Source organism: Gavia stellata, chromosome 12 (assembly GCF_030936135.1).
Source record: "Gavia stellata isolate bGavSte3 chromosome 12, bGavSte3.hap2, whole genome shotgun sequence".
NCBI lineage: Eukaryota > Metazoa > Chordata > Aves > Gaviiformes > Gaviidae > Gavia > Gavia stellata.
In genome coordinates, this window is record NC_082605.1 from 6272925 (window position 1) to 6286021 (window position 13097).

The 13097-nt window shown below is 43.7% G+C and overlaps 1 protein-coding gene across 1 annotated transcript in view; it reads left to right on the forward strand.

The window, feature by feature from the left end:
- Window positions 1–8480, forward strand: part of DCAF1 (DDB1 and CUL4 associated factor 1) — a 50357-nt gene extending 41877 nt beyond the window's left edge. Inside the window, exons 22-23 of the mRNA XM_059823078.1 lie at window positions 3873–4128; window positions 7871–8480. Coding sequence (XP_059679061.1) covers window positions 3873–4128; window positions 7871–7929 — 315 coding nt within the window. The 3' untranslated portion in view covers window positions 7930–8480. The remainder of the gene's footprint in view (window positions 1–3872; window positions 4129–7870) is intronic.
- Window positions 8481–13097: the final 4617 nt, after the last annotated feature.

A 13097-nucleotide genomic window follows, 5' to 3' on the forward strand; every position in this document is an offset into this window, starting at 1 on the left:
AAGCTGGTGAGGGGTCTGGAGCACAAGTCTGATGAGGAGCGGCTGAGGGAACTGGGGTTGTTCCATCTGGAGAAGAGGAGGCTGAGGGGAGACCTCATTGCTCTCTACAACTACCTGAAAGGGGGTTGCAGAGAGGTGGGTGTTGGTCTCTTCTCCCAAGTGACTAGCGACAGGACAAGAGGAAACGGCCTCAAGTTGCACCAGGGGAGGTTTAGACTGGATATTAGGAAAAATTTCTTTCCTGAGATAGTGGTGAAACATTGGAAGAGGCTGCCCAGGGAGGTGGTGGAGTCACCCTCACTGGAGGTGTTCAAAAAATGTGTGGACATGGCACTGCGGGACATGGTTTAGTGGGTATGGTGGGGTTGGGTTGATGGTTGGACTTGATGATCTTGCAGGTCTTTTCCAACCTTAGTGATTCTGTGGTAATACTACCCTCACGCCTTCTGTAAAGATAACTGGCAGCTTTGAAGTGGCTTCTGTTGGAGAGGGAAGAGAATATTCTCAAAGGAAGCAGAGAAGGAATGTGAGGACTCCATGAACAGCTGAAGTTCTGATCTAAGCAGCTTTTACAGAGAACAACCCAAACAGAAGAATATCTTTAGAAATCTAAAGGAGGTAGTGATAGCTAAACCAATTCCTTGATATTGTTTGAGTCATACGGAGTGTACTGGTCCATGGGTTCTGTGGATCACTTTATTCCAATGAGGCAGATAAGCACAGGTGCATGCTTGTTTTGCATAGATGTGCATGCTGATTCTTTTTTCTAGCAGCACCTTTGTCACTACCCAAAGCTCTTGGGAACTACTGATGAGTAGGTAGGAGCTTGCTTTTGCAGGTTTTTCCTTCACAAATCCAGATACGGTTTGGAGTAACTGTTCTGCCTATCTTCCCTCGTGACATTGTACAGGGATTTTTTTTTTCACTGCTCTTTCTCAGTATGCTTGTATGACTCGCTGGGGAAGGCACGACAGTTTTTAGCCATATGTGGATCCCTTACGCGAGACAGTTGTGGTATCTGATGAGAATACATCCTAGATATCCATTAACAGACTGGATATCACTTACATATGATGGTGTTAGGTGTGACGAAATACCAGGTGGAGTCTTACTCAGCTATATGTCCCATGGAATGGTTTTGGGTGCAGAAGCTCAGTGTGCTTTCCTAAGAGAGGTCTCACCATACACATGCAAGCCTTGTGTTTCCAGATCGGAGTATTGCAGTGTGCCTGCAGAGGTTTGTGATTGGAGATTGTTCAGAAGCTAATGCAGAATTAATTTGCCTGTTAATTAGCAGAAGCACCACAGTTCCCAGGTTTTTGTTTGTGTTCTTTAAAACACGACAAGATAAGGGTTTCTTGGTAATTAAGATCATTTCTCTTGAACTGTGTTCTCTGTCTCTCATTCAGCTTGGTAAGGATGCACATTGAGCACGTCACGCTGTCTCTGTCACATGCACACGTGACTTATTGTAGCGTGGTTTTCACACTGTTTTCTGGTTTACCAAGGACAGGTATAATTTAGATCCCATCTTACTGTTCTTAAGTGTTTTCTAAATGAGTGTGGCCTGATTCTAATTGCCTACTTCAGATTAAGTAACTTAAACTGGAAAGGTGGAAACATTGATTTCAGTTCTCTAGTATTCTGTTGCTGTTTACATTTTCACAAAGGATTTTTTCCTCACTGGTTGGTATAATTCATCAAAGCTAATTTACAGCTAAATATTCCCCCTTTCTGTGTAATTTGGTGCTTATTGTTGTCAGCCAGAAGAAATCTTTAACTTTACACAACTATATTTCATTTAATCCTGTATTTGAAGGATGATACTCCTATATATGCCTTGCTTTAAGCTTAAATGAAAATGTTGATAAAATAGTATTTCAATTTCCAATAAATACATTAAATGTGAAACATAATCAAATTCACTAGTTTTGGCATTTTCTTTAAAGTCATTGTGGGCTAGATATTTAGGAAAAAAAATGCTTTCAGAAATTACACAGATGTGGAAACTAAGAGGTTACCTAACTCATTTTAGAATCCTTTACATTTCAACTACACAGACTCTAAATCTTGTAGACAATATACTTTTTTCCTAACGTCTACAGTTGTATATCTATCTCCAGACACTGAAAAACTTGACTTAATTTTTCCAAGCTTTTAAAATAAATTGATCCCCTCCTTTTCAGCTTCAGAGTTGTTTAGAAAATGAAAAAGCAAAATAAACTCTCCTGCCTTTTCAGTTTTTAATCAGTTTTTCAATTCTGAATAGAGTAATAAAGTTTAAGACATTGGTCTCTCTGCAGATACTGCGTAGACCAAAAGTAAAAGTTATTAAGGCAAAAGCTTTTCTACTCAATTCAATGTATTTTATGGAAAATTATACTTGATATGGCACTGCAGTTCAAAACTGTGAACTGCAAGTAAGATATTTCCTCTCCCAGTGTATATACAATTCAAAAAACAACGTCCGTTTATTTGAGGAGTCGTTGACTCAAAGTAAAGTTTATAAATGCCTAAAATAAGCATAGGCTTTAATACAGCTTGTTTTAATTTTACACTTAATATAAGCTCTTTCAGAAAGAAAACTGTATGTAGCAAAGCAATGCTTTTGTACTGTAATCTCCATTTAAATAAAACAGCACTTCTAGTCAGTAGAGGAGACTTGGCTGCCTTTTGCAAGTGAAGAAACAATAACATTTGCCCAGGCTTTTTTTGCATTCCTTGTTTCTTTTGCCTATGACAGATGTTGGATTTGTGTAGGTGTGGTGTGGTTTTGTTTTTATAGCACTGACTGAAGAAAAAGTAGGTTGGGGAGATGACAGTGAGGTCTCTTTCCTCTGTCCTTCTAGATCTGAAAACGCACCAGTCTAAACAGCGCAGTGTGAGTGTGGTGAGCTTGAGGACCAAACTAACCCTTAAGTGGGTTGTTAGATCTGTCTTTCTTAACTGCTTCATAATTTTGCAAAATGCGTTCAGTCCCAAAACAAAGTGACAATTAAGACTGAATGACTTGAGAGCTGCCTTCCTGCCACACGAAAGCATTCTGTTAGAGAAAAAGGGTGTGACTGAGGAGATGCGCAGGTATAATGAACCTTTTCTTTGAGTCTTGAAGAATTCCTGGAGCTTGGCTTGTGATGGCACGTTTTGGCCTCTTGTTTGTCTGGAAGAACGATAGGACTGTAACAGCTTCTTCCCACTCAGTTTTATGTGCTAGACATGGATTTCTGGATTTGATCTGTACAATGAGAAATTCAGTTGCTTTATTGAATGCAAATTCTTATGGTTTGTTAGAGAAGGATCTTGATCCACAGATAGATGCCAAAGATGAGACTTCTGAGCTGCTTTGAACAGTTCTGTCATCTGAAGCTTTGTGATTCAGGGATTGGTTAAGGCTAATAGTATCTTTCCCTACATTTTATATCTCATCTAAATCAGGAATGACTAAGACTGAACATTCTATGCTGCATGCTGTTTGATGCAAAGTAGAGATTTTGGTCCAGTTGAAACTAAAGCAGTTTGTACAAGACTAGCAACAAAGCCACGGATTTAACGGGTCTTACTGCATGTCCTTCTCAAGAGTGCATTGTGGTGACACATGTTGGTGGCCAGTGTTGGAGAGGAGCTTGGTACCTATGTTGCCCCAGCATTTTGCAGATAAGACTTTGCAGGCCTGCAAATGATCTAGCATGTGTCGTGTTCTGTAGCTGTGGAGAGAAAGTGTTTATAAACACTTTCCCATCACCCGTATAATGTGTGATGTCTGGCTATGGGGAGAGGTGAAAACTATAGGTATGTTTTTCTTCAATTATTCTTATTCCATTTTACATTTGTTTTAATGTCTGCAAAATGGACTATTTTTGCGGTCTTTATAGGAGGAAGAAGAGCAAGAGGAAGAAGATGATGATGAAGATGATGACGATACAGATGACCTTGACGAACTAGATACAGACCAGCTGCTGGAGGCGGAGCTGGAGGAGGATGAGAACAATGAGAATGCTGGTGAGGATGGAGAAAACGACTTTTCTCCCTCCGATGATGAGGAGCTTGCCAACCTCCTGGAAGAGGGAGATGAGGGTGAAGATGAAGATTCTGATGCTGATGAGGAAGTCGAGCTGATTCTTGGAGATAGTAAGTGTGTGCCCAGCTTGGTAACCACAGGTGACCTTGCCCTCTGTTTAATGTCCTGACAAATATACAACATCTAAGTCTTCCCTGAAATTACTTAGCTGACTTTCCCCCTCACTGGTATGAAAGGCACAAATCATCATGCTTGTTCACCTGTGGCCTCTCAAAGCAATCTATAGGTAAGAACAGCTCTTATCTGAGAGAACAAGTGTGAGTTCTGGAAAGGAAGGTATCTCCTTTCTTCAAGTGCTCCCAGGTGTGTGTGTGAGAACTTAAAGGCAGGCCAAGAAACTCCATGTGAAGAAGCCTTGTCTGATTGCTTGCCTGTCCTGCCCTTCAAGGGGACACTGGTTGAACTGTTACCTCACCTGTCTTCTCTGCCTTGTTTGTACCTGTAAAGACGGAAAAGCATTTTTGCTCCTTGGTGCTATTCTTTCTCTTTGTAATTGCTTGAAGTGCAAAACCAACATGGCATTTCTGGTTTCACTTCCTTTTTAAGACTGTTCTGAAGCTAACATAACTTTTGGGATAAAATTTAAATTGTTCTCTTTCTGACATTCCACAGATACAGAGACTTGAAAAGATAACAAAGTGTGTGTGTGTGTGTGTATGTGTGCGTATAAGAAAGGTCTGAATTTTTTATATAGCAATCAATTTGGAAAAAGGCTTCACAAGAAAGAGAAGGTGAGTAGCATAGCATCAAGCTTGGGATATGTGACACCAGATTCTGTTCACTTTTTTGGAGCACAATTTTGGAGTATGCATGGCCAAGCCACTTACTTCTTTTTAATTTCCAAGCTGTAAAATGGGGATAATGTAGTTACATTAAGTTAAAAGATTGGTAAGGGTGAGTAATTACAATGTGCAAGGTGTCTGAAGTCCTGCAGTGATAGGAGATTAATTTGAGACCTGAGGTGGGAATCAATCTCCTCTGCCAATGTGCTGGAGGATTAAGCATGCCAGGCCTCTGTTTTGGCACTAATGAGGCTGGCAGACTCCTTCATTCATATGTCTCTTTTCTGTTAGAATGCAGCTTGGTCACTTTTAAGGATGCGGCCACATCAGATTGCCAGAGTTATTCTGTGGGGTCAGTCTGCTGTTGTCTTGAAGGTAGCAGGTATACAATGCAGGGCCATATAGGACATTTACGTAGTTCAAATGCATTAGTAGCCTATTGCAGTTCAACATTTTGGGATTTCAGATAACTTCTGCCTGTCCTAGTAGCTGGCAGGTCCTTCTTGACACAACTCCACTTCTGTTTCCTCAGGGGGTGCAGGGCCAGAAGCTATTAAGAGAGCACCCAGAGTGCTGTAATTTGAATTGTCCAAGGGGCAGAATGGAGGGGAAGTTCAGGCCATTTCAATAACTATTCCTGTAACAAAACTAGGTGCTACTTGACAGTTACTTCAGGTGTGCTCTGCAGAGAAGTGCATATCATGAAATGGCCACATCTGTACACCATTTATGGATAGAACCACTTGATCAGAACTTTGATCTGGTATCTCTGTGGAGCTGCAGCCAGCCCATCCTGTGGCTGTTAGGTTGCTTGGCAGCATCTTTGGGAAATTAAAGCAGGGACTGCAGCTCATCCTTGCACAGGGTTTGATGAGTGGGGTTCTGTGGCTGCTTCTCTGTGACTTCAACTTCATCTGGCTTGCTTTTGTTTCTCACCCAGCAAAAGGAATTAAAATTTCCCTCTCCTTTGCTTATGCTGTGTTCCAGAATTAAAAGTTGTAAGGGCACTGACACTGTTGCAAAGTACAGATCTGAGGCATGGTGATGTATTTAGAGTGCTTCCTACTGCAGACCCTTGCTGTGTTTTGGATGAACCTCCATAACGTACAGTGGGTGTGCTTCAAAACAAAATAATTCAAAGAACGGTTGAAACAGGGGACTGAACTTTGGTTCCTTGTGCTTTAGAAGAGGTTTTGTCTCCTTTTCAGGAATAATCCGTGGAGAACCTTTTTAAGTATAAATTTGTCTTCCTCCTACTTTGTCACCACCTTGGGGAGGGTGGATCTGTTTGTCTTGTCCAAAGCAGTTTATGCATTGTGCAGATCTTTCAAGAGCTTGTTCCTGGGCCACTGGGGTGTCCCTTTTGAAATGCACGTGTGACATAGGATGGAAGAAGTATGTGGAATTCTTACCAGCAGCATGGCTGACTCTTGTTGCCTCTTTTCTTCTGTAATTGAAAATGGCAATTTCCAGGCAGGTCTATAAGCTTCTGCCAAGCAGTTAACTGCAATCAGGTTTGCTTGCAGACATGGAGCTCAAAATTGAAAGGTTGTGCGGTAGAGTGGAGAATAAAGAGTTAGGAGATTGCTTTTTGAAGCTTTCCTCTAGTGTTTTTAAAACAAAAAAAAGCAACTTTTTCAGCTTCTGTTCTTCTCCAGAGTTTCTGGGTTGTTCTCTTTCTTGTGCTTCTTTCCTTCTTACTGCGTAAGTGTAGCTGCTGCAGCACCGGCTGGTGTTTTCCAACTCCCCTTACATGGCTGTAGCTGTTCTGGGAGCACTGATGACCCCTCAGCTTAGGCTCAGTCTGATCGATGGTGAGATTGGAGCATCCCTCGCTGATGGCAGTGGAAAGGCAGCTGGCTGTTCTGCAGGGAGGTGGGTTGGTGGGGAAAGGGTTTGTGGCCTCTACTGCTTGCCTGTGACTTTTTTTTTCCCTGAGGAAAGCATCTGGGAAGGGGTGAACCTTCCAGAAGGTCTTGCTTAACTTGACAGGCATTTTAGAGATCCAGTATAACTGAGATGGCTAAGAGGAAGTCTGGTGTCTTTTTTTTTTTTTAACTATTTTTAACACCTAGTTAACTGCAGCATCCAATGAATTCCCATAAGAAAAAGAACCAACGGTCACCTCTAAGGTAAGGCAGGAGACTTCTTGCTGCCAGAGCTGCTATCACTTCTCTCTTGTGCAATTGAGGGAGGAAAGATCGTATTTTTTAAGATAAAAAGCAAATGTGTGTGTGTGTGTGTGACTGCTTTTGGCAAATCCTTTCATGTCTTCATTTGGTACCACAATGAAGAAAACCAGGAAAAGCGTAATTTTCAGATCACCTTTAATGAGTGCTATGTAGTTAAATTCATTACAGAAACCTTTGGCTTGCTAGAGGAAGGTTCTAGTTGTGAGTGTACGGATTGCTTCCCCCTCAATGAGGAGACCTCCCCACTGTGTGCAGAGGGGAGTGACAGGCCAGTAAGAACCTAATGCTGAGAAAGTCTGGGTCTAACTTACTGCCTAATGAGTTAGCCCCATGCACATTATACAGAGGCTGCATTTCACCACATCAGGTTGGTGGAACTATCAAACTTGCTTTCAAATAACAGCCATGAGGAATGACTGCCAGATCTGTCCAGCCCCCAGCGTGAAGAGCTATTGCACTTAGATGTGCACAGTAAGTTCTGCAGGCAGCTCACAGGCAGGTAACTTCCTGCTGGTGTCCTTCTCCCCATCTTGTCATGAGAAAAAAACCTGCCAGCTAAAAGAAACTGCACTTGCTAAAGCTGCTCTCGATCCTCTGTTTTAACCAGAGAAAGCAAGCTCTGGTGCAGATTTGCTAACTGCTTTTGATTGATTTGACATGCACTAATGGTGCTAGCTGCCTCCGTCATTGCTGGGGAGTTGCTGGTCTCAAGCAGGTGGTGGCCATCTCTTGTAACTATGAATGTGTTGCCTTGCTTAGCAGCCCTGACAGCTGTGTTCTTCCGCAAACCAAACATAACCTACATGTCTCCTTTTCAGCCGACAGCTCAGATAACTCTGACTTGGAGGACGACATAATCCTGTCTCTGAATGAGTGAGGAGTGACTGCCAGGCGGGGTGTTGGCAGGAGGAGACGCTCCCTTCCCAGAAGAAGACCGGAGACCAAATTGGAAACCGATTCTGAGCACCCCAACCCTTTTTCTCCTGGGAAAACCTGAGGAACTCCAGCTGATCCGCTGTGTTGGTTTGAGTCAGTTTGAGGCTCGGGGCTACATCCGAGGCTCTACAATAAAGAGACCTGGGGTTAGGCCTCTTTTTCTCTCTGCCTTTTTTTTTTTTATTTTTTATTTTAGGCTGAGATGACTCTCCTCTTCAAGGAAACTTCTGAAGATATTTCACAATATATTTTCTTTGTATAAAGTTCTTTCCTAAAGAACAGAAATAGTTTTATATAAAACAAAAAAAAAAAAAAAGGCAGGTGTTCTAGTAAAGAGGGGATGAAATTTGTATTCCTGTAGTACCTGTTACCATGGGGTAGGTTGGGGGGAGAAAAATTGTTTAAAATTAAAAGAAGAGGAATTTTTATGCAACTACTAAATGAAATAAGAGGATCATGGTTTCTAAAATTGTTGAGGAGTGAGAATATTTTTATTTTAAATGATTTTATTTTTAAAAAAAAAAAGCAACAGGTGTTAACACCTGCTAGTGCGCCAGTGTGTTTCAGATGCTTTTGGCCTCCAGGGAAGAGCCCCGGGGGTGTTTGGTAACTGAACTACAGGCTGTTTAAAGCAGAGATGCTCGATGTCATACCAGCTATAGTGGGAGGCTGAAATCCTGGCTTGGCCTAGTCAGAGCCTGGTATTCCTGAAGACGTGGGGATCTGGGATAGAAGTTTGAGCTCTCTTTCTCCCCTCTGCCCTTTGTGGTTCGAGTTTTTTTTAATCTTTTTTTTTTTCTCCCTCTTGCCCTCTGTGTGGAAACTGCAAATTGAAGGCCTTTTTTCTTTAATGTAAAGTGTATTTATTAAAAAACTAAATACAAATCCTGTCTCTGTTTATGGCTGTGAATTGTAGCCATGCATTCCTCTGCCACCTGTGCAGAAGCGCTGCTCTGAACACCTGAGGAGCGCAGCCCTGTGCAGGAGAGCAGTTAGGTGTAGCTGGTGGCCTGGCTGCAATAAGGAAGGGCAAAGTAAACGAGGGGTGAGACTTCTGAGAGTGCAGGCTCCACCCGCCGCTCCAGTCTGCCGGGACTCCCAGAGCTGCATGACACTTCACAGTGCCTGTGGGTTCAAATCTGACTTGTTGCTGTTGCCTGACAGCCGTGAATTCTCAGTGGGGTTGTGTGCAGCACGGCACCGCATCCTCACTGCGCTGTGTGGGAGCTGGAAGGTGGAGCTCATGCTAGGCTGAGATTTCGTTTAAAGATGCACCAGAATATCCACCCTGCGGTTCAGCTACAGGAAGTGCGGTGAGCTTCAGGGAACTCTCGCTGCCTTGCTGGTGTGTGTCAGAAGGCGGGAGCAGCATTGGGTCTCCTCATCCCGCGTGTGGTTTGGCAGTACGTAGGCTGCCTTGTAGCTATACTGGCAGAAGGCAAATTAAGTGCTCCGGTTTGTACACGGCAAGAGGCCCTGCCCTTTAGAAGGGGATGAAAAAAATTGCAGTTGAGTGTTTGATTTCACTGTACAGCACACAACTGTACAGCTTAGTTCTGGGAGTCAGAACTGGAAGGTAAGTCTGCTCATTGCTTGCTTGGACAAGGCCACTGACTGTGTTGTTTATTCCCAGGTGTTCAGGTAACATCCACTCAACTTTTTACCCTTTCTCTGTTTTGGCCGCTTTCAGAATAAGATTTGAGGCAGAACAGGGAGCTGGAGGCTTCTCACTCCTTGACACTACAGCAAGTTTTCCACCCAGAACTGTGCTCATTTCAACTAAGGCTGAAGGTTTCATTGCTTGAAGAGGAAGGATTTTCTTTTTAACCAAGAGAAAGGATAGCTTTTCTTCCCTCCAGCATTGCATCTACTTAATGTGCTTACCCAGGGCTGCTTGTTAATAATTAAAAAGAAAGGTTCTGCTGCAACTTATAATGGATAATTGCACCCTACAGAGTTGATAAAGATGAACGAGTTGCAATTTACTACAGCATTTAAGACCAGCGATTGGAGCAGCATTCTGATTAAATGAGGGGATTGAAAATCCTATATGCCATCCAGCAGCTTTGGAAGTCAGTCTCTGCCTTATCAAAAAACATCTTGTGCAACTTTACCTTAGAAAATGTGCTGCTCAGGAGGAGGAAAAAAAAATACAAAGCATGTACTGGACTACTAATAACAGAGGGAGCTACTGTGCCAGATGTCTGTATCTAGTTCTGGTGTTCTACCACAGCTATAAGCAGCTGCATCTGTTGCTGGTTTGGGCCTGGCTATCTCAGAGAAATTTACTAGCTAGTTTTGTGAGAGAGAACCAAAACATCGAGGAAAAAAACCAAACCCAGAGCTGCTGAAGGTAAATACACCACAACCATGGGGGGGGGGGGGGCTACCTCCTTTTGTTCTTGTAGGGCATCATTTAAGTGCTGGAGAATAGGGTGACTGTAACAGGTTGGGTGTAAAATGGGGATTCAGGACTGAGGACTAGCAGGGACTTGTTTGTTTTTGTCAGGCTGTAATTCTGTAACTAGTTGGAATGGGGGGAATCTCAGTGTTTGGAAAAATCACTGTTTCTCCCAGCATCATGATTTAATCTACTTAAAAGGATGGTGTTTGGAAAAAGGCCTGTAATCTTCCTGAAAACACACAGCACATTGTTGATGTGATGCCATAGAGTATTTCTTCTCCTCTGCAGGTGTGACAGACCTTGGCTTAGGTGGTGGAAGGGGCATTTAAATGTCCTGCCAGCTGGCTAAGACATATACCTACCTCTCTGCAAGGGAGGGGAGCCTTTGCAGGAAGGGTGCTGCCTTTCCTCCCATGATGTCAGCAGAGACTAGCCCAGCCTGCGCCCTCATAGCGGCATGGTTCTCTTCACTCTTGTGATCAGACCATGAGTAACTGCTCAGCCCATTTGCTATACTGCAACACAGTTCCATGGAGTACAGGCTGCGTAGCCATCATGCCAGCACCCTGGGAGGCTGTGTGCCTATTCCTGCAGTGCAGTGGTTCAAAAAAATCTCATGTAGCAGGTAGAAAACTCGGGGCTGGTCAGTAATTTAACCTGCGTGGTAGCGAAGGGTAGTAATCAAAGGGTAGTAATCAAGGTATGATCAGCTCATCAGCACTGGTCATATGCACATGATGGGCACCTGGGGCTGCCTAGGGCTAACCCTCTTGTCCATGTTTCTGTTGTAGTAAAGATGGCCAAAAACTGATGTTAAAAAGAGGCTTTGTAAGACAGAATATTTACTGAATGGGTGTTTTAAAAAAATAAAAATGGAGGAACTCAGTCTAAACACTAATGCTCTCAGACCATGAAAGCTACCCTCCCACACCCTAGTCCCACTTTGAGTATCAGATCACCCCAAGGAGACAGAGACCATTACCCTCTTGTGATTACCTTACTGCCACTGCTGTACCGGGCTGAAAGATGCCCCCCTACCCACTGCCAAACCACCCCCCCAGCACTGTCATACCCGCCGTCTTCCAACATCACTGAGGGTCTTAGGCCTCCCAACTAGGGCCATGGTGTTCTTCCCACCTCACCCCTCCCAGTTCCCCAGAACTGCATCCCATCCCAATTCAAGGGCCAAGTCTTGCAAGTGTAAGATACAGGTGTAGTGTTATTTTGCTGTAACAATTTATCTACCCCTTTTCAGCCTGGATGCATGCGTGAGGGGATGGGGGACAGGACTACAGGGGCCTTGGGCCTCAGCACAGTCTGTTCAAGCAACATCTGTGGCTCACTTGCATCCTGGGGAGCTGAGAGGCTCAGGTCATCAGGTTGGAGGGCTGATGCTGCTTCTCTCCCAGGTATTTTTTTTCCTTAAACTCTGATTTTTCATTTATGCCTGTGAATGTGTTTGCAGGAAGGAGATTTGTTGGTTTCCGCCATTCATGCACGCATGCTCACAACTGTCAGCCACCTCACTGGGAAGAGAAAGCCCATCATTAAAAATCTTACCCAACCCAAAGCATGACAATGTTTGTCTTCTAAAAAACACTACATCATTATTATTTATTTGCCTCAAAAGGCAAGTGGGAGATGGGGGATTTCTAGTGGTTCCCTGGCTTTGCCATCAAGCAGTTGCAGCTTTTATCATGTATTGATTTTTTTTCTGATTCCTCACGCTCACACACCATAACGCACACATGCGCACACACGCACACACTCCCCCCACACAACCCCCCAGGCCACTCCACAGCAGCACAAGCTGCAGCTCCCTGCCCGCAGGAAGCCAGCCAGGCATTTGTTACTGCACCACCACGCACTCTGCCTCAGACTGAACAGACATCTCCAACATGTAGGATACTCTGACAAAAAGCTCTAATCACTCTATGACTCTGGCCATAAGGGGTATTTAATAGCACTTGGTTTCAGATAACACTCAACGGTTACAATTGTTGACATTTGGCACTGTCTACATTACAACAGCATCAGGGGACTCGGTCACAAGGTTAAAAGTCGGTGTCCCTGTAACCGTGTAAAACCAGGGGCACTCCAGCTACCCTACGCCGTGCAGCCACGGTGTCATGAAGGGTACCTCTGCACTGCCCAGTGCAACCCAGTGCAGTGAGCCTGCAGACATGGCTTGGCTGCCGGGAGCAGCCGTGTTGCTCCTCTGCTCCCATAGCATAAATCAGTTTTCCCAGAGCCCTGCCACTCCCAGCAGACGAGCCAGCTCACCTCTCACTGAACCGTGCCCGCACACCATGGTCAAACCCCTCCGTGGCCTTGTAGCTATACTCGGGCCCTTACGGACAGAATTATGTTTCTGGGGTACAGAAGATGCATCATCACGTGAAATACTAACCCCCTCGTGATCACACTAACTCATTAGATTTAATATAATCACAGTATTAAATGTTTAAAAAAAAACCAAACACCAAAACAAACCAATCCATACTTGTTGATATCAATACATTATTAAATTAAGCAACTGCTCATACATCATCAGCTGATGATGTCCCTACTGTGAAATTGTAGGGTTAAAAAACAAAGAATAAAAGAATCATTAGACTGAGTTATGCCCCCTGCTATATAGGTTTTGATACCAATCATACCTGAGAGCAGAGTTTTAAAAGGGCCTTTGGCAGCCGTCAGCAGGT